The 15,097-nt window shown below is 43.5% G+C and overlaps 1 protein-coding gene across 1 annotated transcript; it reads right to left on the bottom strand.

The window, feature by feature from the left end:
• Positions 1-254: 254 nt before the first annotated feature.
• On the bottom strand, positions 255-13,359 carry AADAC (arylacetamide deacetylase). The gene is made up of 5 exons (XM_030495876.1): positions 13,148-13,359; positions 3,950-4,172; positions 3,661-3,730; positions 3,159-3,330; positions 255-1,979 (listed from the first exon to the last, which is right to left on the bottom strand). Exons 1-5 carry the CDS (start codon positions 13,283-13,285, stop codon positions 1,371-1,373), a joined length of 1,212 nt encoding a protein of 403 aa, XP_030351736.1. The 5' UTR covers positions 13,286-13,359; the 3' UTR covers positions 255-1,370.
• Positions 13,360-15,097: the final 1,738 nt, after the last annotated feature.

Below are 15,097 nucleotides of genomic sequence, written 5' to 3'. Positions count from 1 at the left end.
ACTGAGTGATTTCAATGCAATGTACTTTTTGCCAAAGACAAGTTTAATTTTTATATTCAACATAAAGATTAAAAAGAAAAAAAATAGTAATTGCTCCATACACATTCCACCTAAACAGGCTGCAAGGACACTCAGAAAAAAAACCCCCACAGAATTATTGAAGATTCAGTATCTTTCACACAAAATTAAGAAGCAGGATGCTAGAAGTACATGTTTGTGGTGTGCTGTGATCAGTTTAAAAAACCAATAACCAGTGCATTCATCACTCAAATTTTAGGGGTTTTATTTAATACAGAAAAGATTTATATAGCAGATATTGTTTGAAGACTGAATTGTGTTTCTTTTCCAAGCCTATAAAGCTAGTAAGCTAATTTTGTTTTTTAAAATTCATATGTAAAACATGATTAACAATTTTAAGGATAATTAGAACACATAATATGTAAGTTATCAAATAAGTAGAGCGTAAAACACACAGCAGTGCTATAGAAAGGCTAGGACCTTCACAGTGTCTCTTTATCTTGTAAATATCCAGTGCTGTTTTGTTACACCATTTCATTCAAGTACAGAGATTAAAGAAAGTGATTACCTACCAAGACAGACAGATGGTTGGTTTTTTAAAAAACTCAAACCAAAAAAACAACAACCAAACCAAACCACACCACCAACAAAACAACAACAAAAAACCTCCCAAACATTTGCACTGTTATAGCCATACCTCTCAGTTTTCAAGCAAGCACTTCCCTTGAGCAGTGCTGGAGGAAGACAACAGCACAAACCCAGTGGCTGCCTGCGATGGACAGGGTTCCACAAGCTGCCTTGTACTTTGAAGTCGGGTCTCTGCACCTCTGCTCACCCCATCACCCAGTGGCAGCAGCGGAGCCTTGTCAGCGCATCCCATAGGACTAGAGAGCATGCTTAAGGGGACAGGGAGCAAGTGGCCACCAAGCACCAAGTGTGTGCAGTCACCTTGCCCATTTGCACAAGCCAGTGATACGAAGAAACAAGCAGCGGCCAACACAGGACACCAAGTCCCACACACTGTATCAGCCCAGGGCTCAAACAAGCACAGGCAGGGTGAGGCACACCAACCCTTCTGGTCTTGGCCAGAAGATAAATCCCAGGGCAGTTTATGTGGTTCTGAGCTCACACAACAGCACTAAAAGAACACACAGATTAGAATCAGCTCGATTTTCCTGCTAGACAAGATAAGAAACGCAACACAATGAAGACAGCAATCACCCCAGAAGTCACATAGCTCCTATTCTCCTATGCTCCTTAATCATAGAATCATAGAATGGTTAGGGTTGGGAAGGACCTTAAGATCACACCCAGTGAACGTGAGCCAGGCATAGCAGAGCAACATTTTCAGCTCACAGATTCTCATTTAACCACTCAATATACCTGTTCAACAGGCGGCGCCCTACAGCTAACTCAGTTGGAAATGAGATAAATGCCATCGCCCCGTGAAAGGCATCCTTGGCATGGTCATGTGTGACGGGAATGCCTGCTGCCTGGAGGCGCCTGGCATACATGACTCCATCATCCCGTAAGACGTCATGCTCACAGGTGAGGATGTAGGTGCGGGGCAGCTTGCGTAGCTGGGCATCACCTGCCAGCAGCGGTGCCGCCCTCAGATCCAGAAACCCTGGGTACTTCTGGGCAAGCTTGGAGCTGCCGTAGGTGGGACTGATGTAGATATGATCTTTCTTCATCTCCTCAGGCAGCAAGTTGCTCCAGTTTACAAACTGAAACAAGTGGCTTGATTCAACTGGGACATGCCTATTGGAGATCATCGCTTCCCTGAGAGACAAATCTGAAGTGAAATACTCACTCCAGAACCTGACCGTAAGTGATCTGGATAAAATGGGATCGTTTTCATTTTCTTGGTAAGATGGCAAATTTAGGTCAAGCACTTGAAGAGCAGGGTAAAGCAAAGCTTGGACTTTGAGTTTAGTTTTGACTTCAGGGTCCTCTGACAGCTGTAAAAGAAAACAGAAATAAATACAAAAAGTCAGTTAAAAAGTGTTGGTTCTTCCACACTGACAGGAGATCTTAAAAGTAAGGATTTAATACACACATTTTACAGCATAAACAAAAGATTATCACTAAAACTATGACAGATTAATTTAGAGGAATTCTAAATTCATAGGCAGATCACCTAAAACAGTATGTTGTATTAAAAATGCTCAAACATCAAATATAATTTAATTTTATTTCTTATTTTGAAGGATAATAATATTCAGGAAATATTTTTTGAAGCATAGAGACTTTTTGAAGCATTGATGCTTTCTGAGGTAGTAACAAATGATTTTTCTATTACAGAAAATTTCTTACAGCTTAAAAATTGCTCCTTTCTGAGACTCCTTTAATCATTTCAAACAATTTAGAGCTTATCCACCTGTTTGCTTTTTTAGCCCTGAGATGTTAGAGGTGTTAGAACTCAAACAACTACAACTCTGTGCATTTTAGACATGTGAAAAATAAAATGTGATTAATTGAACAGTGACATTTCTTATATGTCATCCTTTTCCCCTCTTCACTAATAAATTTCTCTCTGATCTTTTGCCTTCAGTGTCCATAGCAAATTCACCACCTTTCCAAGTGAGATTCATTACAATCTAAATAATTTCTCAAGATAGCAACAACATCACACTGACTTTATTTAGTAAAGCTGAGAGAGGAGTGCAGAAGGCATTGAACTATCTGTGATCAAGTGACACTGGAACATTTATTTAGTGGTTTTTTGGGGGTTTTTTCCCCCCTGCTATTTACAGCTATATGAGGCAAATTGCTAAAATTCAAACAACATACCTAAATCAGTTGAAATGTGCTTAAGGATAGAGTGATATATGCCCTAATTATAGGCAAGTTGACTTTTTTAGAGTGTAACATTTTGGACAACATCATGGCATCAAAGCTGCTTTAATGCCATTAAATGGCTCAAGTAAATCTGCTCACCCTGGAACTTGGAGCACTCACTGACAGTTCTGGAGGCTGCATGTCATTCTGTGTACATGGACCACAAGAGTCATCTGGGAGGTGCACTTGCAAAGCCTTTTGCTAGCCTTTTCTAAGTGTTCATAAATTAACAAAACAAACACACCCACCCCCCACCCCCCCAACATTTTAAGCTAACAAACCAGCTTTGTTTTATTTACCTGCTGTGCCACAGCTGCAGCTAAGTTGCCACCTGCACTGTCTCCTGCAACACAGACCCGATCTGGGTCCACCCCATACTGGGAGAGGACACTGCTCTGGAGGAAGAACTTTGTTACCGAATACACATCTTCAAACTGGATGGGAAAACGATATTTAGGTGCCAACCTGTAACTGTTAGAGGCAGATAGAAGTCTGTTATTTCACACTATTAATAAAAACAAAGGCTTGCTAACATCTGCCCTAGTTGGTGAATGTTTATCTTCTGTGCCCAGAGAAATGGGAATTATCTATCTCAAATATTTTATTACCCATCCAACTTCACAAAGTGATATCCAAAATAATCACCAACCATAATTCACCCGCTGCAAACTTGACAGCTTTTGTTTACAAATACTTAAAGCTAGCAGGAAAGGCCGTGATCAAAAAAAGGTATTAAAAAATTAGTTGAAATACATTAATTTATTCCGAACCCTCAACCCATCTAGAACAAGAATCTCTTACTTGACTGATACCACGACAGCATTTAACGTGTTTGAAGTCCACCTTGCCAGAAGATCGTAGGGTTTCATGCCTGAGATAAAATGAGTCCCTTAGAATACACTCCAGCTCCATTTGAGGACACACATACAACAGCATATTCCGCTTTGCAGAAGCTTCCAGGTGACTTTCCAAAATTTCCACCTGTTTTTAACTGGTGAAACACCAGTTCCCTGACCCTTGCTGTGGCAGCTCCCATGAAACAAAAGCAAGACTTAACACAGACCGTTGGTACTGGCAAAGAAGAGCTTACCTACGTGTCCTATACACCATCCTCCACCATGGAAGTAGACCACCGCCCTTCTCAGCCCATCAGATGCCTTTCTGGGCAGGTACAGACGGACGGTAACGTTGTTGAACTCTGTGTCTGTCACAATGACGTTTTCATCAGACATGGGTGCGACATACTGCATAGTTCCGATCAGTGTCACAACATCCATATAGTGCATCAGACCCAGATACTCAGCAACCCCAGCCTAAAGCCCAAGACAAGGGAAAACAGTAAGTTAAATATTAATAGCCTTAGTTACTCTCAGAGACTAAATGCCTCAGAGATTAAAGCCATTTAATACTCTGTCAAGCCTGTATAGTCACTGTACAAGTCTCTAAGCCAAATGCTGCTGACTTGGAGGAGTCACTGTCCCGTACCGTCGCACCATCCAGCCTGAGCAGTTCAACTCCCCTGTCTCCCATCACTTCCATGTGAAGCTTAGCAGTGGTGGCTGGAAGGCAGCCCAGGCACACCGCCACTTCTCATGGCTTAAGACAATGACTGGCAGCACAACGTTAAAGGATAACAAGGATGCAACAGGGGATGTGGAAGAAAGCAGAATCAGCTGAAAACTCCCAATTACCCAGCACAAGGGTATGCTCAATGAGTCAGACCTCCTCATCTTTCCAGACAGTTACCACAAAGCCAAGTAATAGCTGCTCCCATGATGGATTCCCAAAGCAAAAGCAGCCAGTACTTTCAGGATGCCAAGGACACTGGTGGCACAAATACAAGGATATAGCAATTTGACTTGAAGCTGCACAATAGTTTTTGGTGATCAGTTCCATCCCAGTAGCCAAAGAGCATCATTTAGGGATGAGTACCCTTTCATTATTAAAAGAATGATAAACTTTGAGATGTTAAAAAGGCAGAAGTCTATTTTTGCCATTTTACCACGATCCAGCTGTTTCATTTCTTCAGTTTATATGTGAAAATTCCATTAGTTACACACCTCTGCATTTCTCTATATAATGAAGAGGTAGTCCTACTGAATAGCAAACAAGAATCATGTGTTTATTGTTCATTCCATGTGGTCAGCAAATAAGACAAAATACATGTACCACTATACCTTCTGAAGCTGTTACCTGCTCCATCATCCTTGAGGAGGATTAAGCTTTGTCTGGGTCATGCAGATCCTTCCCTTACATTGATTTGATATTTCACAATAAAAAGCTGAGAATAACTACCACCGATGCTCTGATTCCCAGCAGCCCTCTGCCAGGGAGACAGTTCCCTGATGAATGAACAGACAGAAGGACAGCTCCGGTGTGGCATCACTGCTGTCATCCATGCTGCCTCCAGCCTGATTCCAACAAAGGACAATCCCAGTGACTCCTTCACCTGAAGAGAGACTCCATGGGCCAGGAGCAGCATCCTCCAGGAGGGGAAATAGGGAAGACACTAACCAGGATCTCTGTCTGTCCGACGAGTGCTTTAGTCTGGGGGTCTTAAACACCCATAGGTTTAGCTTTTTACAAAGATTCTTTTTCTCAGAAATGTTGAGCAGCTGCAGAGCAGCACTGGAGCCCCAGCCCTGTACAGCCCTCATGGGAAGGGAGCAGATGGTCCTTGAATGTCCTGGGCATCGTCAGCACCACAGGAAGAGCTATGCAAAGGACAGGGAAAACTTTCCCAATGGGCTGCACAGAAATTCTCCAACAGAAGAAAATCAATATGGTTCAGGGAGTTCAGAACCCAGGAGTTGCCAGCTTTTAATGCTGTTAAAGCAGTTTCCTTTGAAATTTACATTTTAAATATTTCTTATGAAATTCTATGGTTCTAAATGGGATTACAGCTATTCTAAAATGCTAAATAAAATGAAAACAAAAAACAAACCCTAGCAAATAAACCTACAGCTGAAATGCAAGCTCCGAAGAGTAATATTTAGCAGCTTTGGCTCTCTGACATCATGCCAATTAACAGAGATTAAAGCATTTCAGAATCCCTTTCCCTCAATGGCTATTTTAAACCATGAACATAAAACTTTTTTCAAAAAAATGCGTGGCTTCCATTACACTGAGTTTTTGGTACATAAGAACAAACTCAGGTGAAAACATTTCTAACTGCATTTGCTACAGACTGTACAAGAAATGCAGATCCAAATGACTCCCTCCAAAACCAGTAGCTCCCCAAAGGAGGCATCACATTTCCTCACAGCTGCCTTCAGGGAACTGTGACAAGTAAACATGTGACCAGTGGTTGCTTATACATACATATCTCTGTCTATGCCCCCCCCTTTTTACCTCTTACATTGGATTAAATTGTGTTTAAACATAGTTCTCACATTGCTTTTAAGATGTTTCAAATATATTTTAAAAACACATTAAAAATCTGTAATAGACAACAAAAAGACAAAAAAATAATGTCACAATGACTGGAAGAAAAATAGTCTTTATTTACTATCCTGAGAAAGATGGTGTAAATACCCATTTAAAACAAAAATTTAGCCGCAATAGAGATTGACTGTGGGTGGAGCATGATCTCAGCCACATGAAATGCCAGCAACATAAGGAGGTCCTAACGTGCACACTTCTTAAAATACAGGACCTTGCACTTCACATTGCTGAACTTCATGAGGTTGGCATCGGCCCACCTCACAAGCGTGTCCAGGTCCCTCTGGATGGCATCCCTTCCCTCCAGCATATCAACCAAACCATGCAGCTTGGTGTCATCGGCAAACTTGCTGAGGGCACCTCACTCCCACTGTCCATGTCACTGACAAAGATGTTGAACAAGATTGGTCCCAACACTGATCGCTGAGGGACACTACTCGTTACCTGTCTCCAGCTGGACATTGAGCTGTTGACCACAAATCCCTGTGTGTGAACATCCAGCCAGTTCTTTATCCACCGAGTGGTCCATCCATCAAATTGATGTCTCTCCAGTTTAGAGACAAGGATGTCGTGCAGGACAGCGTGGAATGCTTTGCACAAGTCCAGGTAGATGACGTCAACTGCTCAGCCGCTGTCCATCAGTTCTGTAGCCCCATCATAGAAGGCCACCAAATCGGTCACGCACGATTTGCCAAAGCCTCTACTTTGTTGGCTGTCACAAACTACCTCATTGTTTTTCATGTGCCCTTGCATGGTTTCTAGGAGAATCTGCTCCTTGATCCTGCCAGGCACACAGGTGAGACTGACTGGTCTGTAGTTTCTGTGAGGGTGGTGAGGCACTGGAACAGGTTGCCCAAAGAAGTGGTAAATGCTCCATCCCTGGCACTGTTCAAGGCCAGGTTGGACAGAGTCTTGGGTGACATGGTCTACTGTGAGGAGTCCCTGTCCATGGCAGGGGGGGTGGAACTACATGGTCTTAAGGTCTTTTCCAACCCTAACTATTCTATGATTCCCAGGTCTTCCATTTTCCCCTTCTTGAAAATAGGGGTTATATTTCCCTTTTTCCAGTCATCGGGAACTTCACCTGAGTGCCATGATTTTTCAAATATGATGGACAGTGGCTTAGCAACTTCATCTGCCTGCTCCCTCAGGACTCACAGATGGATTTCATCAGGTCCCATGGGACTTGTGCACATTCAGGTTCCTAAGATGATCTCAAACCTGATCCTTCCCTACAGTGGGCCTAAGGTCTTCATTCTCACATTCCCTGCATCCACCTTCCAAGACTTGAGCGATGTGACTAGAGCACTTGCCAGTGAAGACTGAGGCAAAGAAGCCACTGAGAACCTCAGCCTTCCCTAAATCCAGGGTAGCCAGTTCTCCTGTCTCCCTCCAGTGAGGGCCCACATTATCCCTAGTCTGTCTTTTGTTTGCGACATACCTATAGAAGCCTTTCCTGTTATCCTTGACATCCCTGGCCAGATTCAATTCTAACTGGGCCTTAGCTTTCCTAACCTGGTCCCTAGCTTCCCAGACAATCTCCCTGTATTCTTCCCAGGCCACCTGTCCTCACTTCCACATTCTATAAGCTTAGTTTTTCCTTCTGAGTTTTCTCAGCAGCTCCTTATCCATCCATGGAGGCCTCCTGGCCTTCTTGCCCCATTTCCTTCTTGTTGGGATGCAACGCTCCTGAGCTTGTAGCAGGTGATCCTTGAATATCAGCCAGCATTTTTGGGTGCCCTTGCCAAGAGATTTATCCCATGGAACCTTACGGAGCAGACTCCTGAAGAGGCCAAAGTCTGCTCTCTTGAAGTCCAGGGCAGTGAGCTTGCTGCATGCTCTTCTCACTGCTCTGAGGACCTGAAACTCCACTGTTTCATAATCATTGCAGCCAAAGCTGCCCTGGAGCATCACATTCATCACCAGCTCCTCCCTGCTGGTGAGCACAAGGTCAAGCATGGCACCTCTCCTTGTTGTCTCCTCTATTACTTGCAAGAAGAAGTTGTCTTCCACACAATCGAGGAACCTCCTGGATTGCTTGTGCTGGGCTGGATATCAGGGTGGTTGAAGTCCCCCATGAGGACAAGGGCCTGTGAGCATGAGGCTGCTCCTATCTGTCTTACAGGGCTTCATCCACACAGTCCTCCTGACTGGGTACCCTGTAGCAGACCCCCACAATAATGTCCCCCATCGCAGTTTTCCCTCTGACCCTAACTCACAAACTCTCAGTTGGCCCATCACCTGTCCCCAGGCAGAATTCCATACTCTCCAGCTTATCATTGACATAAATAGCTACACCCCCTCCCCATCTGCATGGCCTGTCTTTCCTGAAGAGCCTAGTTGGTTTGGGGTTTAGATGAAAGAAGGGTATGAAGCATACAACTTCAGATAGGTCGAAAGTCATTTGCTATCCAACTCGCTGAAAGTGAGCTAAGAACTTAGATTTCTAGTTTGTTTGCAGCAAAATTGGAAGAAATTTCACACTAACTTGCATATACATTTTCAGTTTATTGTGAACAGCTCTTGTGCATATTCTAGTTAAACACTCAAAAAATGAAGAGCTGACGCAGTGATAAAAAAATGCACTTGTCTAATTTCAGGCCATTGTACAATTCTTTGAACAGGCATAAACAACACTAAGTGCACTGATATAACTTTGATCAGAAGATAACCAATTAACAACAGGCCTAAGTCTCCACAGCCTGGTCTCGACATTGGGGCCCCGCAGCCGCAGGGACAGCACTGGCATTGCGCCACAGAGAACAGCCACCGATGGCTCCGCTCCCGACATCGGCACCGTGGCCTCTTCACAACAGCCCCCAGCAACAGGGGACATAACCTAACTTTTCTCACAAGTCTCCTAATTATCTCATCACATGGCAAGAGAAATGATTAAATAATAAAACCAAGTTCTTACATGTTATCTGAAGGTGAAAAACAGTTGAAACTCAAAGCAGGTTTGAGTTTAATAAGAAATGAAATAGCCCAGCCTAGTGCAGATCCCGTAGGAAGTTTAGCTTCCTACAAAAGATGCTGTATTCTTCCCAAGAAGAATGTAAAACAAATACAGAAACCTCCACACTTTAAATGATAACCTCATGAAAGGTATAACATCTGGCATTCAAGGTTCAATGATGTAAATCATATAATCTAACCCTGCTTCCTTTGCTTTTTGTAATTTTTTTTTCTTTATGTTTAAATCAACTATTCAATCACCTTCTATATATAACCTACTTTTTCAGAAGCTAGAAGGAAAGAGAATACAGCTAAGACCTTCCTGACAATACTTCATAGTCATTGCCACCACATTTAAGAGTCACCTCTCTGCAGGCTTGGACCAAGCGATGCCAGGATCTCTGCCAAACTCTGTGGTTTGGAATCAGGATGAAGGCAAATGGACAGCAACTGGCACACTGCACATAAGGAAAATATGGGACCTTGTCATAAGCTCAATGAAGACAAACACATACACATGCCAAAAATTGCAGAGTTTCATACACAGTGATTACATAGTTTACATAAATATTTCTTAGCTGTTGTATTTTTCCTGAGGATTAGCACCTTGGAAGAATAAATATATAGGTCAAAGTGAGTCCTGCTATAATTCCAGTGAGCTTGTTGATATTCCCTCGCATCAGGAGTAACTCCCTCAGCTCCAGGACCGAGGCTTTCCAATACTTGGAGAGTTTTCACTCGAGCTTTTCCAATACTTACAAAATTTTACATTGTGGAAAAACACTTCTCTACTGCCTGTGGTTTCAAGGCCATTATCATATAAAACCAAAAGAAAATCATACCCTCATCTGAAAGTCTCATTGTCCCTTATCTGAGAGGTAAGAGGAAAAAGGCAACCATTTTGGGTTTTTGTGTTCCTTGTGCTTCGGAAAACATTTTCCACCATCACTTTCTCCATTTCCATAAAGGGAGCATGGCAGCAAGGACAAAACCCCCCAAACTTATGTGAGGGAGTCCCAGCTGTGCCTTGGCAGCCAAAAAGCCTGGCACCGCATTTAGCAGCTTATTTATCTGAAGGGGTGGTAGTTCAGATGGGGGCATCCCTCCAGGTGAAGCTTTCTCGCAGCCAAACATGAACACGGGAGCTTGTGAGCACGGCTGCAAAGGGCTCAAATCCAGTTTTCATGGCTTCCAAGGAGCCAGGCCATGGACAGAGGAAACTTTGGGAGGATTTCACTGAACTGCAGCCAGGGAAACACTCAGCTAGGAAGAAATAATGCTGAATTGCATTTTATACTTTCTTCATGTATTTTCTTTTAAACTGTGTGCATGTGGTACTTCCAGAAAATACATGAAGGTTTTTGTGCTTAAGCCCCACAGAAACTGTCTGGTTTATTCTTAGAGGCTATTTCCCAGCTACACATCATGTAGACATGAGACATTATAACAAACACAATAATTGAGATGTTCCCAGGCTCCCTTCTGCAGTAGGATGGGTACAAACACACTCGCCAGCACTCTGCGGGCTGGGCACACCAGTAGAACCAAGCACAGCTGCAAACCCCTGCAGGGTAACTCAGGGCAGAACCTAGCCACCAGCTTCTGACCAGCCTCTGGAGTCCCTCAGCACTCATGTCCATGCCTGGCAGAGACCTGGAGAACAGCCTAGGACTGGAACAGGTTTTATTCAAACCAGTTACTCATCCAGGTTGGGAAACCTGAAGTTTGAGAAAATCTTGTACAATGTGGCTCAGAAGCTGCAGAGCTCCCCAGGACCTGTTAAAGCAAAGACAACAGGGGATAGACTTGCCATTTCATAGCTTTCTTGGCATATTCTTTTGGGACCTTGGAGAGCAACCTCTTGCTGAGCTGTGTTTGGGGGTGGCAGTATTATTTCGCTTTTTTCAAACCAACATCAGGGAGTCAGAAAGACTAAAACAGAGTCCCCTCCACAAATTTAGACCTACTTTTAAGTGATTATAAATTGTTGCCCTATAATCAGATGATCATTCAGAATGCACTTATGATGCTTTAGAGCTGTCTCAAATCTAATTTGCACCCATGCAGCTCCAAGGAGGCCATCTTCATCAGAGTCCCTTAGGATTACAGTTCTGCACGCAGTTGGAGCACAGTTACAAAACACACTTGCCCTGCGACACTGCTGATGAAAATGGACTTAGGCTTAACAAGCAGACAGTGCAACAGCCATGAAAGACACCAACTCTACCTTGAGGTGAAAACAGAGAGTCCTCCAACACTGAAAGAAAACGCTTCAGCTTGCTGAGCACTGCTGTGCTGCGGTCAGACTGAGCGAGCAGACACAAAGGAAATTGAGTTACCTGTGCACATGCCCTCCTTGCAGGCTACCTCTGAAAGGAGATTGAAGATGGGAAGAAGCAAGATGTGCATCAAGAGTGCAGACTACAGTTTCTTTCTTAACACTTTTTCATCTCCCACCACTCAAACCTCAAACCACAAGATCAAAACAAACAAGAAAGCAGCAGAGAGTCCATGAGTAAACACACACAAAAATCATCACCCCCCCAACCCCCTTCCCAAGCCCCTGCTCCCTTCTGCTGGCTGTAAAGACCTGAGAAGAGGCCTTCGCTGTAAATAAAGGCTGTCTGACACAGGAATGGCTTTGCAGATTAACAGTGGCTTTCAGTTACTGTCCAGAAGTGTGACGTTCAGCATATTCTGCCTCCACCGGAAAAGTCATGGACTTCTGAAAAAACACTACATTTTAACTGAAAAGGCAAAATCCCAAATTCTTGCACTTTAGACCAAACAGCCTGGGTATGCGTGCCTGCAGCAGCCAAGTCCTGCAGCAGCATGTCTTAAGCAAAACTAGAAACCTCTCCCCTGGCTCCTTAGAACTTCCTTTCAATACATTTTATGGTGGAGAAAAAAGCAGTCTCAAGATGTTTGCAGTCACCCAGAAAGATATCTGCAACACTCACTCTCTCTCTTCCCCTCAAACCTTCATCTTTGACCTTTATTTTCAGACCTTGGTTACACTGCTGCAGCCACCATTGTGCACTAAGTTCAAAACAGCTCCCAGTTTGATGTACTTGAGGTGGGAACTACAGCAGTGTTATTTGCGCATGGCATGCAGCCTCACAAATTGTTTACAAATGTTTGAAATGGCTGTAATGTGACTGTAAAAGAAGCAGAAGCTAGGGATGTAGCCTGTATAAAAATAGCATGGAAAGACATAAAGTTCCCGTTGTTGGTAAATATTGACATTTAACTACAAATAGGGTAAAATAGCACTGCCTTTCCAGAATGTGACATATGGTTCTATGCTGCTTATAGCTAGATACCATTTTTGGTAGGCAAGATTACAGAGGTATTAATATATATATATATAAAGACCTGTATCAATTTCTACATGCTCTAGCATTAGCACCCCTATAACTAATTTTGTGTAGTTTTTAGGGCCATTCTGTCAATGGATTTCTATGATACCACAAAAATCAGTAGTATTTAAGTGCTCTAGTTTTCACTTCTCTGACAAGCAATACAGTACTTCTGAGGAAGCTCAATGTACAGGCTCTGAGGAACAGGAAAATTCAAGGACCAGTGGTACAGCTGCAGAGGTTCATAAGGCAAAATAAACTTGTTTGCATTTGTCTATCTGTATTCGCATTACATATCACATTTCCAGTTACTCTGAATATTCTTTTAGAGATTGCACAGTAAATCTTTTCTAAGTTTCTTTCTAGTCATAGTTACAGTAAGTTTAATGCTTAATACTACTGTCCTTCACTGAGTGTATTACCGTACATATAGATATATGTATGACACATACTACCATATGTCTATTAGTCGGAGGCACCAAGAACGCCCTCTGCTCCATAGATCTCTCCCCCTAGCTCAGCACCAAACTCACTAGGTTCCTAAAGGTCTTGAAGGTAGCTGTGATGAGCATCACTTTCCAGTGCTCCTCAGAGTCCTCTGGGATGGGACTGTAGACGTAGTAAGCAAGGACGATAGAGGCGAGGACGAGGCACAGAAGCTTGGATCCCATGTCTACAGGCACAGCTCCTCCCAGATCGACTGGACTAAGCGCTCTCACTGACTCTTAAGAGCTACAAGCCAGTACGCATGCATAGGGCAAAGTTAATCCCATGCTTGCTTTGGGTCCCAGCCAGAAGGTGGTTTCTCATTGGATCACCCAGGGCAGAGGTTACTCTACCGTGCAGCTCCAGAGAAAACATGTTTTTTCAAACAACGCGTTCAGCAACTTGGAGCTGCCTCAGCACTTCCATCCCCAGATTAAACATAAAGGGTCCTCCATCCTCTTCACCCCATTTCATGCATTTGGCAACAACAGCCAGCAGGAAGGCTCAGGAGGAAAGCAGCAGTTGAAAAAATAAGGAACGTGGCCAGCAAACCAAGGGCTGCAGTAATGTGACTTTCAACTGCAAAAAGATGTACTGAATATTCAGGAGCTGTTAGCTGCCACTTCTTACTGCAGCTGCACAAACACAGCCCAGGATCCAACAGGATCAGACCACAGCAGCATGTAACCCACTCTCATTCCTCAGGCAGTAACAAGCACCTTCTGCTTTGGCAGAGCACACCCTTCATCTTGTACTAACACACCAATGCAATTGTGCGATAATACGTTTGGCAGGAAAAACAAAAGCAGGGCAGCGCTTCTGTGAAATGTGAAAGATCAGATTTAATTGCCATTATTCTCAGGATTAAGACTTCTATACATCTCCCACTTCTGCACAGGGTGGACTCCCAAATGGATAATAATAATTCCACTAAGGAAACACTACAAGTACAGGCACACACAGAGAAAGAAGGGTAAAAGGAAGAGCTGCAGCACCAGCAACCCTGTTTTAGAGATGAACTGAAAAAGTAAAAAGGTCAATTAAAATTTCACTTATTCCTTTTGCTGAAGTTTTACCAACTGCAAAGCAGCACCACTCCCTGTTCTCTCACACTAGGCAGCCCTTGGGGATGAAGCATCACAGAAGACTGAAAGATGAACTATGTGTCACCAGCCCAAATGCAGAGAAGTAGTAGGCCTCAGACAATCTTTCAAATGTTTTCTTTATTGGAGTTCTAGGCACCTCCAAAATATTCAAGTGTTTTAAAAATCCAGCTATGCTATTCCTCCTCAGCCCAGGCTGGGCCACCCTGCTGTCTCTCATTGCTCCTTCTGTGGCACAACAGCCAGTCATAGTCCAATGTTCTTGACACCACTCCAACAAGAACAAGGGACAACACACCTCCGTGGCCACTTTGCCCATCCCAGAGGCCAGTGTGTGGTGCTGGGTATGGGGGAGGAACCCAGGGAGGCAAGGGTGCCATGGCTTCATGCTCCGTGTCCAAGCAGTAGCAAGGGTGAGCCTGCATTCGCAGCAGGCACGCACACAACAACGTGTGTGCACACGGGGCTGGACACGCAGATCAGCAAATCCCATGTTCTCTTTTCTACAGCTCAGATCACCCAGTGGTCTCTTCCAATCTCAACCATCCTGTGATACAGTGTAACAAAACAGTCACACAGCATGCCCACCTTCTTCATTTTCATATACTCCAAGCTACTGGTGTTTCAGGGGAAAAAAAAAAAAAAAAAAGAAAAACCACCAAAAAAAAAATTAATGTAAACTTAAGTGGACTAAAGCCAGAGTTAAAACAGCAATGGAAAGAAAAATGTGGTCTTTAACTTATATCTGTTCATAACGGCAATATCTCTTCACCAACTTCCATTCCTATTACATTTCCACTTACTGCACTCCTGCAACATTACTGTGAAAGAATCATCCAGGTCAGCCAAGTTCTGCCTAAGCAGACCCCTAGGAAACTGCTTATTTTAGGAAAA

This window comes from Strigops habroptila, chromosome 8 (assembly GCF_004027225.2).
Source record: "Strigops habroptila isolate Jane chromosome 8, bStrHab1.2.pri, whole genome shotgun sequence".
Lineage (NCBI taxonomy): Eukaryota > Metazoa > Chordata > Aves > Psittaciformes > Psittacidae > Strigops > Strigops habroptila.
The sequence above is the reverse complement of the archived record's forward strand: the minus strand, read 5'-3'. Positions and strand labels throughout refer to the sequence as shown.